Genomic DNA, 21189 nt, shown 5'->3' with positions numbered 1-21189 from the left:
CCTTTTCACGACACTTCCTGTGCAGATACATCTAAGATTGTATCATACCCATCATATAAGTTAACGAGACGGTCATACGAGGTACCATACAGATACGACACCAGACATACCACGTTACCGCGGAAAGTATAGCTCGCCAACTGTGCGTGACCTCCGCTGTTCGCTACTTGACAAAATCTCCGACGACTCATCCTCATCATTCCTTCCTCCATCCGACTGGACGTATCAACAACTTCTTTAAAAGCAATCAGGCCGACCATCAATCTCGACGCTGACCCTAGCGATCACAAGTTACAACGAGTCTTCCAGTAGAGGCACTCTCAATTGCGACGTGGGATTTGGTCTGAGAAGGTATTTTGGTTCTCGCTCTCGCTCTCACAAGCAATATCAAGATGTCATCTCCAGGAGGATCAACACCTATACTCAACCCACCTGCGGAGGTGATCAATCCAGCAGATGAGGAGTTCTATGCCTCGTGAGTTCCTCTCCTCCTCTCCTCTCTGTCTTCCACGTTTCACTCCGTCCGAACAAGCTTCCATGGAACCCCCAACAAGGAGACTGAATGATGGCTGATATCCGTTCGCAATACAGATGGGGTCTCTGTATCCTCTGTCTCCTACTTATAGGAGCGCTCATCACCTCGTATTACCTCCAAATCAAGAGGATAAGAGCAGTACATGAAACAGTGGTATCGATCTTTGCGGGTATGGTAGTGGGGTTGATCATTAGGTTATCGCCTGGTCATATGATTAGGGAGATGCTGGTGAGTTGGTATGATGTACGAACTGCGGTGTATATGCGTCTTGGGGATATCAGCCAGGAGAATGATTGAAACTCTGCTGAAAGTTGTCGAGGAGGCCCGCGAGACTCTATCGCTGATGCAACTTATCATCGACAGTCCTTTAAACATACCTTCTTCTTCAACGCTCTACTACCGCCTATCATCCTGAATTCGGGGTATGAACTCAAACAGGTACATGGTCGAACTCCAATACCTCCACTATATCCCTCAGGTGAGGACTACACACTAACATGTCATACCACTTGTGTTTGTAGGAAAACTTCTTCAGGAATTTCGGGGTTATTTTGACATTCGCATTCTTGGGAACTTTCATATCGGCCGTAGGAATAGGGTGAGCCTTTTCACCCATCTAACCCTCCTCTCCCGCGCTGTCAAATCGTGTCACTAAGCACTTTCGCTGTCTAGACTCGGCTCTTCTGATAGAGGGTTGAGTGCGAGCTGATTCATCGTTTCTTTCACAGAGTGCTAGTATACATCTGGTCATTCCTTGGATTGGAAGGTCTCAAATTCACTCTTCTAGAATGTTTGATTTTCGGTTCGACCCTATCCGCTACGGATCCGGTAACGATTCTAGCGATATTCAATACTGCTAAAGTGGATCCTAAGTTGTATTCTATCATTTTTGGAGAATCTATCTTGAACGACGCTGTTAGTATCGTCATGTACGAGTGAGTTAGTCTTCCTTTACTATTTATGCAATGACTCTACAGGGCGAAGTTTCTCTCTCAGCCTCATATCAATCATACATGAGTCATTACTGTAGGCGCTTGGGCTCATCGCACATCATTCACGTAGAACCCTCTCCCAATTCCACGGCGAAGATATCTACCTATCATCCCTCTTCCACGGAGTAGGGATCTTCCTGTTCTCCTTCCTCGTCTCGATGGCGCTTGGTGTAGCCTTCGGTCTAGCATGTTCACTAGGGTTGAAACATTCTCATCTGGCTACCTATCCTCATATCGAAAGTTGCTTGGTGGCTTTGGTGGCTTATACGAGTTACTTCTTCTCAAATGGTATTGCCATGAGCGGTGAGTTGATCACCTGTCCCGTCGGATCATCCCTTTCTTTTCATAGATCGAGATTGATCGAGTGCTGATCCATTGCTTTGTGCGATTCGCAGGTATCGTATCCCTCTTGTTCTGCGGAATAACCCTCAAACATTACGCATATCATACCATGTCTAAACGGACCCAACGAACTACCAAATACATGTTTGCTGTTTTGGCTCAATTGTCGGAAAATTTTATCTTTATTTACCTGGGGTTGAACTTGTTTACCCAGGATGTTCAGGTATTCAAACCTCTGTTCATCCTTGTGTCAGCTGTGAGTGCGAATTCTCGGTTATCACACCATCCCTCCATGGAATTAGCCCTTTCGAGTCTTCGAAATCAATGCTCACAATTCCCGTGTCACCTTCCAGATCGCCGTCATGGCATCCCGTTACGCCGCTGTCTTCCCCTTATCCGAACTGATCAACTGGGTGTACCACACTCGTGGCCAGCGCTATGAAGAGCTTCCCCATTCATACCAAATGATGTTATTCTGGGCTGGACTAAGAGGAGCAGTAGGCGTAGCGTTAGCAGCAGGTATAACAGGCGATAATGCCGATGCGCTTCGAACGACTATATTGGTGGTCGTGGTATTGACGGTGATCATCTTCGGTGGAACTACAGCGCGGATGTTAGAAGTACTAGGTATAAGGGTGGGAGTGGAGGATGAAGATGCTTCCTCGGATGATGAGGCGGAAGGATGGACAAGCTATAATGGTAATCTAGCATTATCGATGGGTCCAGGATCAAGACGCTTCGCAGGACAGAATGGTAGAGGGTATGGATATGCGGGGGAATACGACGAGAACGAAATTGAGAATGGGATTGATCTGCATTCGCCGGAGAATTCACCTTACCTCTCCTCCACGAAAAATCTCCACTTATCTCGAAGTCGCCAAGCTTCTATGGGAGCCAGGTCGACAAATTCGAGATCTGGGTTTTCGACCAACTCCGATTCAGACGATAATGAGGAGGTCCTCCCTGCTGCTTCTCCAGCGGGAATGGAGGGTCAGCGTAATGACGAAGAAGGAGGGGGTATAAGACCAGGAATGATCTTCAGAGATGGACAGTGGTTCACCGCATTGGACGAACGGTATTTACTACCGCTATTTAGTAATTCCGTTACTGCTCGTCGACACCATGCTAAGAAGGCTACGAGGAAGGTCAGTAGTAGTTTGTTCAATGCTGAGAGGGAGGGGAGGGGGAGTGAGAGTGGGCATGGAACGCCCAGGGGTGGGGGGTCGCTGGAGATTAATCGAGGTGCTGGGGAGGAAGATTATGGGTATGAGGGGGAGAGCGAGAATGGGAAGGTGAAGAGTGGGTTGCCGAGGACGTTCAGGTGGGTTTGGCATTTCACTTGGTCGTGGCTGAGATGGATCTCGCCCGTATGGAATTCAGATCGGATAATACGTATGAAATCAATTGTGCTAATATATTTGATCTCACACAGCGGCTCAGTAACAGATTTCTTCTTTGCCAAAGCCGATCCTTCTTCCTCGTCGAATAACCCCTTGGGATCAAATACCTCATTACCACTGGAAGAACGCAATAGACCCAGCAGCAGCAATAACAACAACAATTCGACAGGTGGTCCTTCCGCACCTATACGAAGAGGTAGTGCAGACGCAAGGGGGGATTGTAAATGACTAGCTTCGGATATTGCTGCTCCGCCGTCTTATCCTGTTCTTCCGGCGAACGAGGAAGGGTGGATATGGACGGGGACGGGAAATAAGAACACGGAAAGTAGAAGTTCGACACCTAAGCTGACGAAAGGTGATTAATGGGTCTATGTACATATATAACATTATGAATTACTATAGATGGACATTGCTTGTTGCTCTCAAGATGAGGCAGATCGGAATGTCTATACTTGAGTATTGATGGTGAACCTTCATGGGATATGGTGTTTTACCTCAACGCACATTCATCTGAATTTTAGTTTGGAATTGAGCTTTTGGACATTTTGGTTATACATACATACAAACATCGGGTGTGTACATACAACCATATATGAACATTTTTCCTCTTGAGCGTAGCCGAGCTTCTAAAAGTTTGGAAAACGGCCTTAAATGTGCATCACCGTGATGGCTTCCCCAAGTATTGCAATACTATTTCTTCCTATTCTTCCTGTTATTTCCAGGCATCTTGCCATCACTGCTCAACAGGCCCAGCTTCTTGACGCAATCGGGACAGAACCATCTATCAGGTACTGGACCAGATATGTGGACGCATTTGACGTGGAACTAAATGGAAACGTGGCTCAACATCAGCATGTATTCTTGTACATATATCAATAAACCGGAGAATTAGAAGATCGACCGAGGCACGAGGAGAAGAGTGACCAAACAGCATCTTCTGGTCATTTGATACATCAAGAATCGCCAGAACAAACCACTCACCCATTCATATTTACAACTATCATTATCGCACCCAATCATTTCGCCATAACTCCTCTGCTGACAAATACAGTAGATCGTGTCGTCCGTCTCGTTCTCATTCTCATTCTCATTCTCGGCCGTATCCACCTCCCCCTCCGCATCTAGATCTTCAGCCTCTCCATCTGCATCTATGTCCATGTCAGGGTCCGAGAGCGCAGTGACGGAGGAAGAATGGCGGGAAGTTGGATGACGGTGCGAAGATGAGGGACGAGTGTGCGAGGATGTGCGGACTGGAGCGGGGGGTGGGGGCATGGAGAGGGAGAGGGACGAGGCGGGGGAGGGGAGGGACATGGTATTGGGTTTGCGTTCTGCGATAGGGTGGATGACTTAGCATTGACAGACGGTTGTAGATGCAGAAATGAAAGTACAACAACATCAAAATGGATGAAGTTAATGTAAGCTTGGGAATAAGAGTAAATCCCGTCTATCCAGCTAAGACCATGCTAATGGCTTTGCTCGAACCAAAATACAAATACCCAACCACACTCACTCTTCTGAGGTCTTCCATCCACCCCCGTCCCCAGCCCCGTAGGCGGAAGTATCAAATCATTATGCCCCATCTCACTCTTCGTCACCAAATCGCCTTCTCCCAACGCCATCCCGGCCAAATCCTGCGTCACCACCTCCTTACCTCCCACCTTCAACCATTCCTGATTGGCCCTCAGTCTCGCACGATTAACGATTCTCTCCATCCTTTCTGCCAATTTGATCTTCTCATCTTGCAGGACCTCCACTTTGACCCATTCCGCCTGGATCTTCGTGAGGTTCTGGGCGTCTTTCTGAGATAGGTGGGTGGTAGGTAAGGGAGAACCTTGGGGAATGGGGAGTGGGAATGTAGCGGTTGAGGGAGGGAGGGTGGAGAGGGATTTGGCGGTTTTGGTGAGACCCATGTGACGGGTATTTATTCGTTGAATCAGTTCTGAATATAGTGTTATATACATCAGTGTTGGTGTTCACAACATTGAATAGTGAGAGGGTTGAATGATTTCTTGGATGAAGCCGATTACATGTATTGGTATGAAATACTTACGATTAATCCTCACATCCTTCTCTCTTATCTCCTCGAGTAAGAAAACCACCTCTCCAGGTAAGTTATCGAGACCTAGTATTGGTTAAACAGATTATGTCAGATATGTCGAAATGATAAATGAAATTCATTTTGACTCAGCGGAGGATTGACTTACTCGATACCAACTCGGAAGCCGCATGAGCAGCTTCCTCGGGCTGAAAATGCGAGTGCACCTGCAATGCTGGAGGGAGAGCCATTTTGTTCAATGTTTGCTGTTGGACGAGGTCAAGATGAGAAGTGAGGAATGAGAAATGGGATTCACGATTTTAGCTTGAATAGGTGGCAACTTCACATGCGAAGCGTAGGTTGTTTTGGTGTATCATAAGTGGTGTACCTATTTAATCTTTTCGGAGGTTGTTCTCGGATGAAACCGTCTCATGGGTTGCCGAGGAGGTTCATGATGATGGTGACGGTGATGATGGTACGAGGGAGTACTCATCTTGTATCAGAATATACAAGTGAAGTATCATCAAGCCAACATGAACCCCTCTCTCATCTTCAGATCAGGTGCATTGATCAGTAAGTGTACTCTCCCCATATCACTGATCAAATCATCGATCAAATCCTCAATCATCAATCAGCAAATCATATCTCCCATCAATCTTTGTGTATTTAGCTGAGACTGATATACTTCGCACAGCCGCAACAGGAATCTCCTTCGGCGCCTTTGGCTCGCACGGTCTACGCTCCCTCTCCCCACCCATCCCAGAGCAAAAGATAACCTCATGGAACACCGCGTCCTCCTACCTCATATATAACGGGTTGGCATTATTGGCAATCTCGTTCCATCCCGGTCTACTCGGGGCAAGTAGGAAGTACAGGTTGGCCAGCGGGCTGATCATCTCTGGAGCGGCTGTGTTTTCGGGTAGTATATTCGCGTTGGTGCTGGGTAGGGGGGAGAGGTTCAAGTGGCTGGGACCTGTCACGCCTTTGGGTGGGGTGGGGATGATTGCTGGGTGAGTAACTCATTCTCTCTTTACTTCTCCAACTATATTGTCATACTGTGTGGAGTTGTACGTTGAAGACGGAGTAGTTGATCGGTATATGAACATATAGATACATAATCTTGGCTTTATAAACAACTTTGACCCATACAACCAAACCAAAATCAAAATACTGAACGACTAAAAACGAAATCACCACTCATGCCAGAGTACTATAGATGTACAATAGGGTCGGAAGGTATATAGACAGATTCAGAGTATACTTGGGAACATACACAGGAATCTGCGAAATGAAACAAAGGAAAGATGGGGAAAGCAACGAAAGAAACGAAGATCTGTCGAGAGAAAGAAGACCAAAATATCGCTATGTGCAGTGAAACCTATGATCAACATAGGAGGTGAGAGAATATGATGCGATACTGATCGTGTGTGATTGGTCGCGGTGATTTGTAAGAGGATATTTGAGGAAAGATCCTGGATGATCTGTTTCGGGATTGTCGATTGTGGGTCGGATCAAGTCGAGTCGAGTCGAGTCGAGTCAGACTAGACCAAAACCATCGTCTCTCCTTTTGAAATGGAATACCCATGTCCATCTCCACGAAGTCCATGCCCACCATCGTCACGATGATCAACCCCCTCTACTGCCAATCCAAACCTTCCCGCCAACTCCTTTAATTCCCCTTCCTCCATCCCCCCATTCTTCAGACTCTTACTAAACCACCTCCCTAAATCCCTAACGAATATCCTAACCCTATCGAGCTCTTTCGCCACGATAACTTCCACCTCGCTTTGGATTCCCCTATCTTGGGTTGTGTGTGTTTGTGAGAATGGCTGCGTAGTGCTGAGTACGTGATGAACGAGGTAATATGCGCAGTTGGTTTCGTTATATACCAGTGAGCTAAGTGGCAAGGCGATAGGTTCAGGAGGGAGGAGGATGATGGTCGGCGAGGTGGGTGAGGAAAGTGGCGAGGAGGGTAGGGGACGGTGCAGTGGTAAAGAGGAGGGAAGGATGTGAGAGGGAGGAAAGAGGATGAGGGAGCGTGTGGAGAGGATGGTCAGGTAATCCATGCCTACGGGGGAACTATCGTCAGCTCGGTCGTCTCAGGAAAAGGCATAGCGTCAATCAGAGAGGAGAAGCAATGAAATGGGTCGACTCACTTGTTTGGTATATGTTTGATAAAGGGCTCGTGATCGTGGTCGTTAGGCTATGATCGTCTTGATGAGTACCGATTTGAAGTGGAACCAAGTCGACTTGATGGTATCTGCAAATGAGTTTTGTGTATATACCAAATACTCGTTATCTTTCGTGGAAGGCGGTATTCCAATTCGAGAACACTAGGCTCGTTTGATGCACGTTCGACTATCTTCCTGTTATGCTTCTACCGATATGAAAGAGAGAGAGATGAACGTTTCTCCTGGTGAAGTACTCTCCTTTATATGCTGTTCTTGGCTTGTTGGGAGGAATTGGAAATGGGAAATGGGACAAGAGTAGAAAAGAACAACAATTGGCAACGATAGAGTATCAAAGGAGGTCGTGTGACTGGCTATCGAACGTTAGGTGGTCAGTGGTCAGTGCGTCGAGTTGTACGTAGGTGGCAAGTATCGAAGAGATAAGAGATAACCTGGGGGTTATAGTATAGCGAGTGGCAAATAACATATTAGAAGATACCTTGCATCCCCAAGACTTTGTCTTTTATATATAATATAAGGTGAGTAACAACAGGGACAAACATTAGAATGTAATGTATGACGCAAGAGACAATAATAGACTGAATGCGGTAAGCACGACTCATCCATCGTTACATCAATCCACATACATACACAGCATCGTATCCCTCCTTTGAGTGTAACTTACCATCCTGATCCTCAACACGGCGAAAAGGTCCGATAAAGGCGTGTATACCCTTGGGACCTGGTTGTCAGAAAAGCATTCAGAAGCAGAAGCTTGCTTCTTTCCTTCTCTTCTGCTTCTTCTCATTCTCATGTATGGTTTGTGTTTTTCACGAAAGAAGAGCATCGTGTCGTGTTTTGGTGATGGTGTTTCTGACGAATAAGTTGTTCTCTTAGGGATAGGGATAAGATCCTTAAAAACAGGCAGCAACGCCTAGACGCGACTGCTTTTTCCTACTACTTTCATTTGGTGCTTCGATATCAACGCTCACGTGTCAACTCTATCCTGCTTCCAGTCGAGCTCTTGTCGTATCGTGCGTAGCAGTACATATGCATACATGTACAATGGCAACATAATACTTATACGAGGGTATATGATTTATGCTGAATATACTGATACTCCACCCATCCATGCGACTTTCGGGCTATATCTACTGTCTCTCCTCTTAGAGCAACCCAACCCGACCATGCTCATACGCGTCATCTCCTCTTATCCTGCTCTCTCGTCCTTCACAATACAGATACTGTCCTACAACCTCTTCGCTCCCCGCTTGGCTTTACTAGCCGCAGTCGTCTTCGGCCCTGTAGCAGGTATCTTGGTGCTACTGGCAGTCGCTGATGCAACGGGCTTCAACACTTTAGCAGTATCATCCCCTACTACAGCACTTTGCTCAATGACAGGCGAAGGGTCCTGCTTGACATTGGTACCGAGCGGTGTGGGTTTACCGGATGACACGGGTCGGGCGGTAGCTGCTGAAGCGGCGGTGGTAGAGGTGTTCCTGAATTCGGGAGGGGGAAGCTGAATGGTGGGATTCGATGTCAGTGCACCGAACCAAAAAAGACAATCACCTCATATACCGTATACGAATGGAAATTCAGGAGAAATGTAGACTGACCTTGGGAGTAGCATGAATACCAGTCATCAGTTTAGCGTACTATGTCGACGACACAGGGGATTAGCAATGTACCTTTCGATGTGGAGTATGGAGTATGAAGTATGAAGCAAGCAGATTTCATCCAGCACGAGGATACGAGAGGCTCACCTTGCAGTACCCCTCATAATCAGCTAATAGCTGTTTACCCGCTTCCTCGTCCAATGCTGACTCGGGATTAGGGTAAATCAACAAGCATTTTATCGTCTAAAGTGTATACACTGGAATCAGCTTGGTCCTCGATAACTACTTCGTTCATCACATAGCTAACTCATTACACGGTAGGACGGTAAAAGGGAAGAAAGAGGTGATATCAGTCACTCACCACCAAAACATGTCCAACGCCATAACTCTTATTCCAACCTTTCTTCAGCGTATCCACACAGATCTCACCGGATTTGGAGATATTAGGATGGAATATCTTTGTTATCATCGTACCTGTCACAGCCCAATCATCGTCATCAGCAAAGGGGCTCTTATGTGCCTCGATAGCTTGGTTGGGTAACTGATCAGGCGTGTACTCACATTTAGGTGGTAAATTTGGGTATTCAGGTCCGAACGAGAATCTGATTCTAAAATACCCTCCCTCGTAAGGTGTTCCGCCTATGACCCAGAATCAGTACTTGTACTGATTTTTTTTAACGATATCATCTAGCAGCTCTACTTGACAGTATTGATCCCCAGAGTGAGATGAAAGAGGATGCGACTGGAATCGATCACACGACCACCTTCCTCGTGAGATGCGATGACTCACCAGGCCCCTGTACCCACCCCTCCATGTTGGTCAAATCATCTTCATCCACCACTATCCTCACCCCCTCAGGCGGGTCAGAACGGAGGGTGATAGTTTCTCGGGAGAGTAATCGTAATGCCTGGGGAGTGAGGGACTGTCCATAGAGCGCGAAGATCAGCCAGGTCATTTGCCTGTTGAGTGACCCGCGGGATCAACTTACCATTTTCAAATGGGATCTTGCGCCTGATAGGTTATTGTGATAGGGTCAATGTACTTTGTCAGGTGATGCGATACTTGTCTGAATCGATATGCAATAATGATGAGAGAAGCTGAGAGGAATGAGGAACGTTGATTGATCTTACCTGAACCAACCTACAGCCACCTGCACTTTATGGTCAAGTGCGTGCGCGACGAAGAGTGGAGGTTTGTTTACTCTCGTTCTGACTGGGTTGAACCAAACACACCAAGACTTGAAGGGAGGCATCAAATAAGATTCGTCTCGCTTGTATGGCCTGCCTAGCCCATTTGCAAATGCATATGCAAAGTGAAAAGAGAGAGAAGAGGTCATGCATATGCATATACGTATCGGCTACAGTACCATACAGAGTATATGCGATAGTGTCCAAGATCAAAGAGAAGAAAGAGAAAAATCATCACAAAGTCCATCTAATAATCATTATAGCATACGCAAGAGTCTACTTCTTAACGCAAGTATTGGCACTCGTCAATTTGTACCCATCCAAACATCTATAAGCCTTGCATTGACCTCCTGAACAGATGACTCCTCCTTCGGCGACACCTTCGAGCTTTGAGCAGCTACGTTGAATACGAATGAGATCAGCTTTGGTTCATCCACTAGCGTATATCACGACAGGAGATGAAACAAAACAAGACTCACTCTACTGCCGAGGTCGAGGTCGAGGTGGACCCGAAATCGCCGTGGATACAACCGCCGCATGAGTCTATCACCAATACCGTTCATCAGCATCCAATCTTTCATTGAACGATATGAGGTGATGGGTCTTGGATCTTGGCTTAGGATCTGATAGTTGAAAGCGACACTACTCACTGAGAGCAAATTGAGGATCGATACATTGATAGCTGCTCGAATCGCCAGCTACATTACATGCCGTCAAAGGTTCGGGACAATTACTACTATCCCTTGGAGTAGGTAGGGATCTCCTGAATCTGGATGATTTCGATCGTTTGGGTTGATGTTGGAATGAATGGCCTGATTTGGTCACAAAGACCTATATGCGCATGATTCGTCAGCAAATATTCCGAAAACAAAAGAACATAGTTGAGCAGCAGTCTGGAAGATCGAGAGATGGAAGGATGTGCTGCACGCTACACTCACAGCAACTTCATGGTCGTCGCACTGCCCCTCGCTGCTCCCTCTGGGAAAGGCAATATCATATTCCTCCGCGGGACCAAAACCCGAACAAACACATGAGGCCTCATCGCCCCCTAGCCAGTAAGCAAAGGTGTTTTTGGAAGCTGATGAACCGCATGATTCCTACAGTCACGAACGGAGAAACAGGATGTTAGTACACCCTCTGTTCTCCTCCTTGATCAGATGCGACTGGAAAAGAAGTAGTGACTTACTACACAGCTCGATACGGAATCAGCATTAACCTTCAATGGTCTGATGGGATCGGTACACCCTAGGAAGATGTTATGTTCTTGCGATTCAGTAGAGGCAGATGCAGAAGCAGTAGCCGCAAGGAGGAATGGCAGGGCGATGATGATAGATTTGAAGGACATGGTGAATGTAATTATTATATGATCGTTATGTGTCGTATACTCGTTGATAGAATTCTTATGTAGAGGTCGTTATGAAAGAATGACTTGAGTTGGAGATGATACCTTTTTGATTACTGTACTGAGAGAATGAGAAATGAACAAATTGATGTATCTCATTGTCAACCTTTATATATGCACCATCAATGCATGTGGAGTATCGAGCAGTGTCAACAACAAACAACCAAGAGGCTACTATAACCTCTTCCCTCGATAGTGCCTTACGTGATGTGATGATCCGGAAGATACCTCTTGGGATATATCCCATCCGATGGTGAGCCATAACCTCCGAATTGTCCCAGGGCGTCCGTTCCAGACTTTGGAGTTACAGCATGTGTATGCTAATCCGGTGTATCGTCGTTGATGACGATGTAATGGTGAGACAGGATGCATATGCATGCTTCTCTCTGTGAGACATCTATCTAACACTTCTTACGATCCTACATGGTTGTGTCGGATGCCTAGTAGTGACTGAGATGTCAACAAAAGGCAACAAACAAACAAACACACAAACCCGGTTAGGTATCCGTTCCTGTACCTGTCCTAAGCGTGATAGTGAGACAAGAGCGGACATCACCGCTTGCCTCCACTCTTTGCACATGAACCTTGCTTGTAAATCGTCATTTCCGAGCGATTTCAGCGACATACATTCCTCGCCCCTTGCTTGCAAGAGTATAAGTGATGTACAAACCAGCGATCATGTCATACAACCCAAATTCGTATGATTCAGAGTCTTGTTTATACATCATTTAATGCCCTGCAACCTGTATTATGCCTCCCAAACGCTCATCTACTTCATCGACCAGGAGCACACCAACCAAACGTCCCCGACTCTCCACACGTAAGACTAAAACCAAAGTAGCAAGGTCAATATGGAACTCCAAGGATGACTGGGATACCCTCGTGTCAGAGTCCCAACTATCCACCTCTTCGATATCGACACGACCACCCAGACTACGAGAATTACCTACACTCGTGAAATGCTGTAACGAGTCGATGGCGAGGGGGTTCAAGAGATTATGGGAGGTTAGTCCTGATGGAGCGGAATTGAAGGGCGCTTGGAGGTTCTTGCCGGGTCATTTGAAAGAGGGGGTGAGGGAGGGGGTGTTTAGGTATTGGGGTGGGATGTTAAGTGTGAAGATTATTTCGGAGGTGGGTTGGTCCACCTTTCGGAATGCGAGTACAAATGATCGACCACTGAGTACGAGTAACGGGCTGTTATATGAATACGAGATTCGCATTAATCTCATACGAGGGTATGTTACTGACTGGTAGCCTCCAGATTTTCCTCGTCCCGCCCCACCTCTACCTTCCAGGCGAACTCCTCCCCTCAATCTCCTCAGCAGAGCACGTCAAGTCCCTCATCCCCTCTCCGGAGATACGAGACCAATTCACAGCTCTCACGCTCAAGCACGCAAGCAAAGCGAGCGACCTAGGGATCTCAGCGATAATATACAATTTACCATGTCTGGAATCCATCAATTTGAAGGGATGTACTCTCGCCGGCGAAAAGATGATTAAGAGGATCTTGGAAAGGTGCGAGAATGTCAAGAAGATAAATATGAAAGGTACGAAGATTACTGAGATGGGGGTGAAAGGGTTGTTGGATAAGTACGGAGAGAGGTTGGAGGTGTTTAAAGTTGATGATATACCTTTTGAGGTGAGCGATCCTCTGTACTCTCATAATTATGAGAAGTACCAGTTCAATGGCGTGGCACAGCTCAGAGAGGGTGTTCTTCGCTAACCCAGGAGCGTATGCCCAGAACATCAACGATACCTTCTCTTCCCAGCCTTACCCACGCATCACCCACCTATCTCTCCCCGGCGATTTCCTCAACTCCCCTTCAAAAGATTATCGCCACCGCATCAAAATCATAGGCCATACAATCTCAGGATATCCCCAGCCCCGACACACCCCACAAGAAAGCATACTCCAATGGTCCACCTTTAATGTCCACTTCCCGAGGCTCACCCATCTGTACCTTCCAGGTCTACTCGTACCGGACGACACGCAAATCAATGTTAACCCTGGTCTAGTCAAGCTCGATCTTGGAGCAGGTGGTCCACCAGTTCCGATCGAGGTCTTGATACACCTCCTAGAGAATCAGGTGGACTCGCTCAAATCGTTGAAATTGGGGCATATCAAGTCGAAGCACAAGACTCTTCCATCCAGCGCAGGAGAAATCAATCCATTTGCCAAATTAGGTGAGATCTTGAGCAAGTGCGAGAAATTGGAGGAGTTCAGTATGAAGGTTGATGTGGGCGGGTCGGGCGATCCGGTCTGCGAGGCAGGGATGAGCAGGTATAGTGATTTAATTTATAGAGATGCGTTGGGAGGGAGTTGGAGGAAAAGTCTGAAGGTAAGTGAAATTCTGATTACGGTTGCGGATAGTATAAGTGGTCAATCTATTCTGATACTCATGGATATCCGCGACACCATGACAGAAATTATCATTATTCGTACCTCAGCCTATCGATCCCTCAAACTTCTTTGCCTACTCTCCTCGGTCTGGATCAAACGACGGTGAAGCGGACGATCTGACCAGTCCCTTGGAGCAGTTGGAACTACCTTCAGCTGATATAATCGATACGAATATCTTCGCAGTGACTCTGGAAGGGTCTCCAAGGTTGAGGTCTCTGGATCTGTCAGGAACGACTATCACTGGTAGGTCGCCCTTCCACCATCAACATCAAAGTTAGAGGCAAGCAGGAAAGCTGATTATACTCGGTCGGATAGACGAAAATATGGAGATAATCTTGAAATCTTGTCCTTTACTTTCACGAATCGATCTAACGAGTTGTAGAGGGATTAATGTGAGGCATCGCCGGAACATCTTTAAGGTGGGTTCAGTTCACCCCCATCAGTCCAATTTGTCGTCGTTTGTATGGTCATCTTGCTTATCATGATTTACTTTGATCTTATGCCTTATAGGTATTACAGCAAGAATCATGAACCTACCATCTCATGTCTAGATCCATCTCACTCGGACTCGGACTCTGATCGCCCCCTCATTGTATTTGAATTAGCATTGCCGATGCTTATCGCTATGCCTCGCATCCTGTCCTAGAGAAGATACCGCTTTTATACTCGTATAGAATTGTACGTTGTACCATGTTGTAAATGTTGTACATTATATCGGTGTTAGATGATCGCACATTCATATATCCGTATAACGCATAGATACATACATACACTGAATGACACTAGAGATACTATTTGATTATTCCGTCGGATATCTATCTTCCAACAACTGCCCTATGTAGCATGTCTACCACAATCTATTCCCCTTCTACACTTCCTGACCTCTGCTATCTAAGATGATAACATGGTCTCGCAATCAATCCTCAGGTGGCGCAGGAACTTCCACATGCCTCTTATGTAAATCCTCCCTCATACTGATCAACACGGATTTGCGCACTTTGATCATTCTTTTGTAGATGAAGTAGAGCGCTCCGAGCGTGATCAGCGCACATGCTGCGAAACTGCGACAGATGGTCCATCCAAAATCAGTTCCATGAGCCGGCGAATAGGATACATTCAAGTCGTGAACAGAAGGAAGACTTACACGCAATCTGATATTACGTGGGAGTTTGTCGATGCGTTGGTTTGACCGAGGACCACGCCGACGTAGACGCTTATCAGCTGTGGAGGATAGTATTGTCAGTTATCATCCGGTTCACATGCGAGAAGGATGGAATGTAGGTGACTCACCTGCTTGGGAGTGGAAAGTAATAACGCTAAGATGAATTTCCATGTCGATAATCCACAAATAGCCAGTATAGCAGTAGTGTAATGACTATAAAATCGAAGGTCCGCCAGTCAATAACTTTTCAATGATGGTTGAGTTCGATAACAGGAAAGAAATCCCAAACCCACGTAGGAATTACACTAAGTCTCACCACCCAAGCCATCACAAACCCTCCCTCCCGGACAGATTCAGATAAACAAGCGTAATTCAACGACTTCCTCGTCATCCTCTCCGCTCGGGTCCTACAACAGTACTTAAACAGAAGGAACAAGGTGGTCTCTCCCAGGCCTACACCGACAACTACGATGGCGAATCCTTTGCCTAGGCCGTATACTAGGCCGACGAGGACTATGACGATTTCTACGTGGGTAAGGCGCGTTAGCGGATGCAGATACCTCATGAATTGTGTACAGAAAGGTGAGTGGGGCAAAAGACGTAAATGACTTACCATTACCGAATAATGGTGGGAAAGATAGGACGAATAAGATTGCTGCTGGGATTACAAATCCAGCTTTGAGTTCTCTTATTTTCCGCACGAAGGGGGTTAACCAGTCTATTATCTGTTGTGGTAGAATATCAAGGTCAGCTAAGATTTTATAAGACGAGCTCAGAGCCTCTTGTCGATCATATCTCGGGGTTTACTTCACGTGAACAGGTTGAAAAGAGATGATATCACGCGAACAGATTGAAGACAGACGATATCACTCCATCTGGAATAATCATAAAGAGAAACTCAACCCACAGAATGATGAAAGAAAGCCATCAAAGCCACCACCACCACAATCAACACAAAAGCAATATACCACCATATCCATTCCTTTCTTAACCAGAACCTCCAATTCTTGGCCTTCTCCCAAGTTATCAGACCCTTCTCATACTCTATCTTCTCATCTTCCGTCAGCTCGTCCTCGGTCTCGTGCATTATCGAGTGACGCGATTGGACATGCTGAGCTGGGTGGGAAGGTTGGTCGGCCCATGGGTTATGATTACCTGAGGGAGAGGGGGGTTCGAGTGGAGTGTAGGGATGGGTTCGTTGGGGTTGAGAAGAGTGGGTGGTGTCGAGGGGATGCTGGGACATCTTGTCGGGTAAGATACACAGAAGTCAGTCAGGTCTATCGTCTATGCTCTACGATGCAGTGGGCTGGGTCTGAGATATATATGTGGGTCTTGACGATACAATAAGCAGTAACTTTGATACAAACATGTAGATTCGATTTGAGGAATAGCAGTAGCGTTAGTGCACCGCTTCTCCCGGAGTATCACATCTCACATCTCACATCTCCAGTCTGGTTTGTAACCAACCCCATTCTTCAACAAGTTGTACGTCATCTGACACGGCACAAAAGTAGAAAAAGATCGACATCCCATCCCAATTGACTCTGGCGCGGGTTACTATTTTGGGAACACACAGGCACGTGATGGATGGTCACTTCACTCAAAACATTTGATTCCGTCGACACTGCCTCCCTCAATCATAAAATGCCACACGAGCGAAAGTGTAAGTCATTAAAGAAACCCCGATAAATTCCGCATCCTCGTGGGATTTTGGCATTTCGTTGAATTTGCATATTGCTGTATACTGTGTGCACTCGTTGCTACTGGACTTGCGTCGAGCGAAATAACCTCGAATACCCTCAAGCGTTAAATCATACATCCTTAAAACTCCAAAAAACACCTTTATTTCTTCACTCTTTCACCGTCATCGATAAGAAGAAAAGCCGCCAAAATGGGTATGTGTTGTTTTGCTGTGTCGGAATATGAAGGATCAAGTGGGAAGTGGGGATGATGGGGGTTTGGAACATAGATCAAGGCGGACAAAGGATGAGATGTTGGACGGGGGCATGGTAGCGTTGAGCAGGTGGATGAAGTGGATTCGATGGAATACTGGCAGCAAACATCATCGAGGAGGAGTTTATGTCCCGGCAGTTGATGGTGGACTTGGGGAGGAGATTATCGTCAAAAGTGTCAATGAATGTATAGCTAATTCCCATATGTCGCTCCAATAGAAAACGACAAAGGTGTTCTCGTTGATCTCTACATCCCCCGACACTGTTCCGCCACTGGTTAGTCTCATTTCACTCGTATACTCGTATGGTACAGAGGGAACATTAGCTGATGATATGATTGTACTCTTTCTTGCCTTTCACTTTACCTTACCTATATCTATGAACGTATCCCAACTTTTAACTCTCTCCTATACCTTTCCTACCCGCAGGCCGACTCATCACCGCCACCGACCACGCCTCTATCCAAATCCAAGTCGCCGATGTCGACGCCGACGGAAAGGCCATCAAGGGTCAAGGTCAGACCATCGCCATCTGCGGTAGGATCAGGGCTCAAGGTGATTCCGATGATTCCATCAACAGAATCGCTACCAAGCAAGGTCGTGAGTGTACTTTTCCTTCTCTCTGAAGTTGTTCAAGAAATGGGAGGAAAGCGGGATGGTGGTAGGAAATACATTGGATGGGGAGAATGGCTGGCAAGGCATTGTGTGGAGTAGTAGCTATACTACCCTCTCGGGGTTATTGCAGGATGAACTCAGAGGATAAGGGGATATTATGGCACGTTGTGAAAAACATTCGCTGACCCTCCCCTTCTAACCGCAGTCCTCAAGAACGTCTGGTCTTACACTCGTTAAGCAGTTGTAGATTGTTTCGTTCGTAGGCAGTTGGATATGGGATGCATCCATTTTAGGCATTATCAGTGTTCCGAGGGGAAGTACAGATCGAGAATTGGCTGGAATCATTTAACAGATGGTCTGGGTGCTCGCACGATAACCACGCGGACAGGGGGCATCCACGTCAAGTGAAAGAACGATGAAAACGGAAAATAACATTAAATCATCACATCACTCGTTCGTTGAGCAGACGTAATACTGATATATATACAAAAATTTGTTGGCTGAGGCCTCCACGTCTCATTGAAACGTTCATCTGTCTAAACCCCCTTATCGCAATGGGTCGCGACGTCAAGCAATCCCGCATTTGCCCCTGGACCATTCTCTATCCCTATGTACTACGCAACCTGATGTCGTGATTATTCCCCATCATCAGCCCCCCAATCATCCCTAGTTTGATCCTCCCTCTCAAAAGTAATCAGATCTTCCTCCTGATCGCCTTCGGGAAGACGTTCGAGGATCGCTCTATTTCCGACGTTCGTCTGTCAGCTCTTTTATCCCTGTCGCACAATGGGAGAGTGTACATAAGCTGATACCAGCATGCTGGAATTACTCACTCGCATTCGCAGAGCAGCTCGGTACAGTACAAATCAAGGTTCAAATCGCATGGATCGCTATCATATCTCAACAATCAGCACAAGGCTTGGCGGTAATTCACTCAGCAGTACCATATCGACTTGCCATAAAGAGATTGTTAGACTCACGTTCCGAAAGGCTGCTCAATCATACTTGCGATCCCCTCGATACCCATGAAGGTCATACTGATACCGAACATGATGAAGACCATCTTCCAGCCCATCGCGTCGACCAGGGTGAAGGGGAGGATGAACAGGTAAAGAGAGACTACTTGTTTGAGGTGGACACAGAATATGTATGGAAGGGGAGTTTGCACGCTAGGCTCGGTAGCAAGATCAGTTTTCACGCACGAATTCGTATCGCAGACAAGGGCTAGTACTATCGAAACGGATTGACTCCCTCTGGTGAATAAACACTTACATCCTCTCCATCGAACCGAGCTGATCGGTCATACCAGAGACAGCAGCTTGAAGGGCATTCATACCCTATTTCATATGGGATCAGCCTAAATCTTCCGTACATACCTAGCCAAGCTGATATCTCCACTTACAGCAGGACCAACAGCCTCCAAACAGCCCATCTTCCTGAACCTAAAGATCGATCTGCTAATTTCGTGTGCGCTGAATAATACCAGGGGCGAAGTGAGCTTCCATGACCTTTGCTTTTTCAACCACTTTTGAGGGAGCTCCTTGAATCAAGAGCGCAAAAGGCGTGGGAGATACGCACATGATCAACGGTAAACCCAATTCGACCATCCTTCCCAACCCAATCTCAGCCCGAGCAACCATCCCCGTATCAGGCTTGACACCCTTCTTAATCAACGGGGTCCGCTCGCTCAACTTCCCAGCAGAGATTCCAGTCGATTTACTCGATTTATTCATCGTAGGTGTTTCCTGCTCTTCTTCATGATTATAATCATTCGGATCCAACACTCTTACAGCGGTGGGACGTCGTTTCATCACATTACTGATATTCCTTGGATAATTCGGTCTCACCCCATCACCGGCGTTATAACTATCAGTGGAGAAGGAAGTTTGATGAGGCTGAGGGGAATGGACGAGGTTGTTCAGTGATGGTGAAGGTGAAAATGGGGTATGTGGATTGGCACTGGCTAGACCAAGTACACTCTCTTCGTCCTCGATGCCATCGATTAGACCTGGAGTCATCGTTCCTGGAGAGTTTATTACTTGTTCGTCGTGCTTTGCGGTGCGAAGACTCGAGTTGGAAATGGCAGATTTGAGTCGACGGATGTCGTTTCCTGCTAGTTTGGGTGGGAGAAGTCCTGTTCATGGAGAAGGAGACAGTATCAGCTTATGATGCTCTTACAGTTTTGCTGGCGAAACCCAGCTGTCGTCTTTTCGATTGTAATGCGTAAACGGCAGACTGACCTTTGAGGTCTTCATGATGTACACCACCTTCAGCCCTTAGATGATGTTTGGTAGCTACTACGAACGCCACTACTAGTCTGATCACCTTCCTTTTCTCAGCTGTGAGCTGTCTTCTCGTCAAAGCTGGTTGAGATCCATCGGATGGTGGAGGGGGAACGTTGACTGCTATCCATATGTTCCGAGAGAGATTTCGAGCGATTGAGATCAAGGCTGTGAAGTCTTTTCGGCCCCTGTGGAAAGAAAGATTTAATTATTAGTGTTGATAAATGAGTGACATGAACGGTTCCAATGGTAACTCACTCTGCGTATCGTTCGTATGCCGAAGAGTTCCTGAGTGAATCACACGAGTCAGCTGGATGGAGTAGATTCTCCTCTCAACGTCCAACTGACCTGAAGACCAGTAATAAACCGACAACAACGGATAAAAGCGGTACTTCATCCAATATCAGCTCTATATTCCCTTGTATGCCAGGAATTGGAGATAGCTCACCAACATTGTTCGTCAGACCCACTTCCTTACCCCACATGAGACTCGCAGCGGCCACTCCAGCCGAGAAGAGCGTGACTGTCATTACTGGGCCTAGGACTATGGGAAGGATGGATGATCGGAATACGAATATGTCCGGTAACCATGATATCTTGGACAGCTATGAGGTGTATGTATCATCAGCACATCAGTACCGTCGTATTCAAACTCTCGAAGATAGCGAAGATGTGACTGAACTGACCTTTGGTTTATGATCCTCTACGTCTTGTAAAGCCAATAACGACGAGAGGGTGTTGATGGGGAGGGACATGGTGTTGCCCTTGATTGAAGACATGTTAGCTACTTACTCACGAGTGGTCTGTATCTTCAAAATCAAAGAGACTGTTGAAGATAGCTGTATATGGTCTCAAGAAAAAGTGAGATGTCATACAGATGAGAATGGTGGAATTGCCCATCAAAAGGAGCACCCAGCGAGATTGAAGGACGGTGCATCGTGCCCAACCTACGATCGTACTGAACCCTGTTCCTTCCTTCTTCTTGGGACTGGATGACCCAGAAGGGAGAGGGAGTGATTGATCCTTCGAAGCTGGCTCGGACATCTTGACTCCTCACACGTCTATGGACACTCTCAGATGATGGGATGTGAATGGTAAAG

At 46.6% G+C, this 21189-nt stretch overlaps 10 protein-coding genes across 10 annotated transcripts; 4 read left to right on the top strand and 6 right to left on the bottom strand.

Annotated features, from left to right (window-relative positions):
- Positions 1-392: 392 nt before the first annotated feature.
- I302_106882 (sodium/hydrogen exchanger 3) lies at positions 393-3497 on the top strand (the record flags this gene model as incomplete). Its single annotated transcript, XM_019192465.1, has 9 exons — positions 393-475; positions 592-763; positions 899-973; positions 1057-1133; positions 1264-1470; positions 1598-1830; positions 1923-2125; positions 2223-3190; positions 3302-3497. 9 exons carry the CDS (start codon positions 393-395, stop codon positions 3495-3497), a joined length of 2214 nt encoding a protein of 737 aa, XP_019045462.1.
- Positions 3498-3959: 462 nt separating this feature from the next.
- I302_106881 (uncharacterized protein) lies at positions 3960-5555 on the bottom strand (the record flags this gene model as incomplete). Its single annotated transcript, XM_019192466.1, has 5 exons — positions 3960-4094; positions 4251-4597; positions 4780-5208; positions 5320-5391; positions 5474-5555. 5 exons carry the CDS (start codon positions 5553-5555, stop codon positions 3960-3962), a joined length of 1065 nt encoding a protein of 354 aa, XP_019045463.1.
- Positions 5556-5837: 282 nt separating this feature from the next.
- On the top strand, positions 5838-6318 carry I302_106880 (uncharacterized protein; the record flags this gene model as incomplete). Its single annotated transcript, XM_019192467.1, has 2 exons — positions 5838-5877; positions 5999-6318. The coding sequence occupies 2 exons, from the start codon at positions 5838-5840 to the stop codon at positions 6316-6318; spliced, it is 360 nt and encodes a 119-aa protein (XP_019045464.1).
- A 527-nt stretch (positions 6319-6845) lies between these two features.
- On the bottom strand, positions 6846-7370 carry I302_106879 (uncharacterized protein; the record flags this gene model as incomplete). The annotated part of the gene is made up of 1 exon (XM_019192468.1): positions 6846-7370. The coding sequence occupies one exon, from the start codon at positions 7368-7370 to the stop codon at positions 6846-6848; it is 525 nt and encodes a 174-aa protein (XP_019045465.1).
- A 1351-nt stretch (positions 7371-8721) lies between these two features.
- On the bottom strand, positions 8722-10044 carry I302_106878 (uncharacterized protein; the record flags this gene model as incomplete). Its single annotated transcript, XM_019192469.1, has 6 exons — positions 8722-8991; positions 9089-9127; positions 9236-9331; positions 9450-9562; positions 9650-9727; positions 9879-10044. 6 exons carry the CDS (start codon positions 10042-10044, stop codon positions 8722-8724), a joined length of 762 nt encoding a protein of 253 aa, XP_019045466.1.
- A 508-nt stretch (positions 10045-10552) lies between these two features.
- Positions 10553-11621, bottom strand: I302_106877 (uncharacterized protein; the record flags this gene model as incomplete). The annotated part of the gene is made up of 5 exons (XM_019192470.2): positions 10553-10673; positions 10756-10819; positions 10927-11107; positions 11215-11373; positions 11463-11621. 5 exons carry the CDS (start codon positions 11619-11621, stop codon positions 10553-10555), a joined length of 684 nt encoding a protein of 227 aa, XP_019045467.2.
- An 807-nt stretch (positions 11622-12428) lies between these two features.
- On the top strand, positions 12429-14610 carry I302_106876 (uncharacterized protein; the record flags this gene model as incomplete). The annotated part of the gene is made up of 6 exons (XM_019192471.1): positions 12429-12809; positions 12940-13317; positions 13421-14017; positions 14103-14322; positions 14395-14498; positions 14590-14610. 6 exons carry the CDS (start codon positions 12429-12431, stop codon positions 14608-14610), a joined length of 1701 nt encoding a protein of 566 aa, XP_019045468.1.
- Positions 14611-14995: 385 nt separating this feature from the next.
- I302_106875 (uncharacterized protein) lies at positions 14996-16484 on the bottom strand (the record flags this gene model as incomplete). The annotated part of the gene is made up of 6 exons (XM_019192472.1): positions 14996-15140; positions 15224-15300; positions 15370-15454; positions 15535-15766; positions 15855-15966; positions 16149-16484. 6 exons carry the CDS (start codon positions 16482-16484, stop codon positions 14996-14998), a joined length of 987 nt encoding a protein of 328 aa, XP_019045469.1.
- Positions 16485-17163: 679 nt separating this feature from the next.
- I302_106874 (uncharacterized protein) lies at positions 17164-18044 on the top strand (the record flags this gene model as incomplete). The annotated part of the gene is made up of 4 exons (XM_065870349.1): positions 17164-17338; positions 17413-17469; positions 17622-17792; positions 18013-18044. The coding sequence occupies 4 exons, from the start codon at positions 17164-17166 to the stop codon at positions 18042-18044; spliced, it is 435 nt and encodes a 144-aa protein (XP_065726421.1).
- A 398-nt stretch (positions 18045-18442) lies between these two features.
- I302_106873 (uncharacterized protein) lies at positions 18443-21133 on the bottom strand (the record flags this gene model as incomplete). Its single annotated transcript, XM_019192474.2, has 12 exons — positions 18443-18548; positions 18641-18697; positions 18788-18976; positions 19080-19144; positions 19210-19279; positions 19386-19941; positions 20048-20277; positions 20348-20377; positions 20438-20480; positions 20538-20694; positions 20776-20853; positions 21041-21133. The coding sequence occupies 12 exons, from the start codon at positions 21131-21133 to the stop codon at positions 18443-18445; spliced, it is 1674 nt and encodes a 557-aa protein (XP_019045471.2).
- Positions 21134-21189: the final 56 nt, after the last annotated feature.

The sequence above is a fragment of the Kwoniella bestiolae genome, chromosome 5, assembly GCF_000512585.2.
Source record: "Kwoniella bestiolae CBS 10118 chromosome 5, complete sequence".
Taxonomy (NCBI): domain Eukaryota; kingdom Fungi; phylum Basidiomycota; class Tremellomycetes; order Tremellales; family Cryptococcaceae; genus Kwoniella; species Kwoniella bestiolae.
Note: the sequence above shows the minus strand (reverse complement) of the source record. Positions and strands in the feature narration are given on the sequence as shown.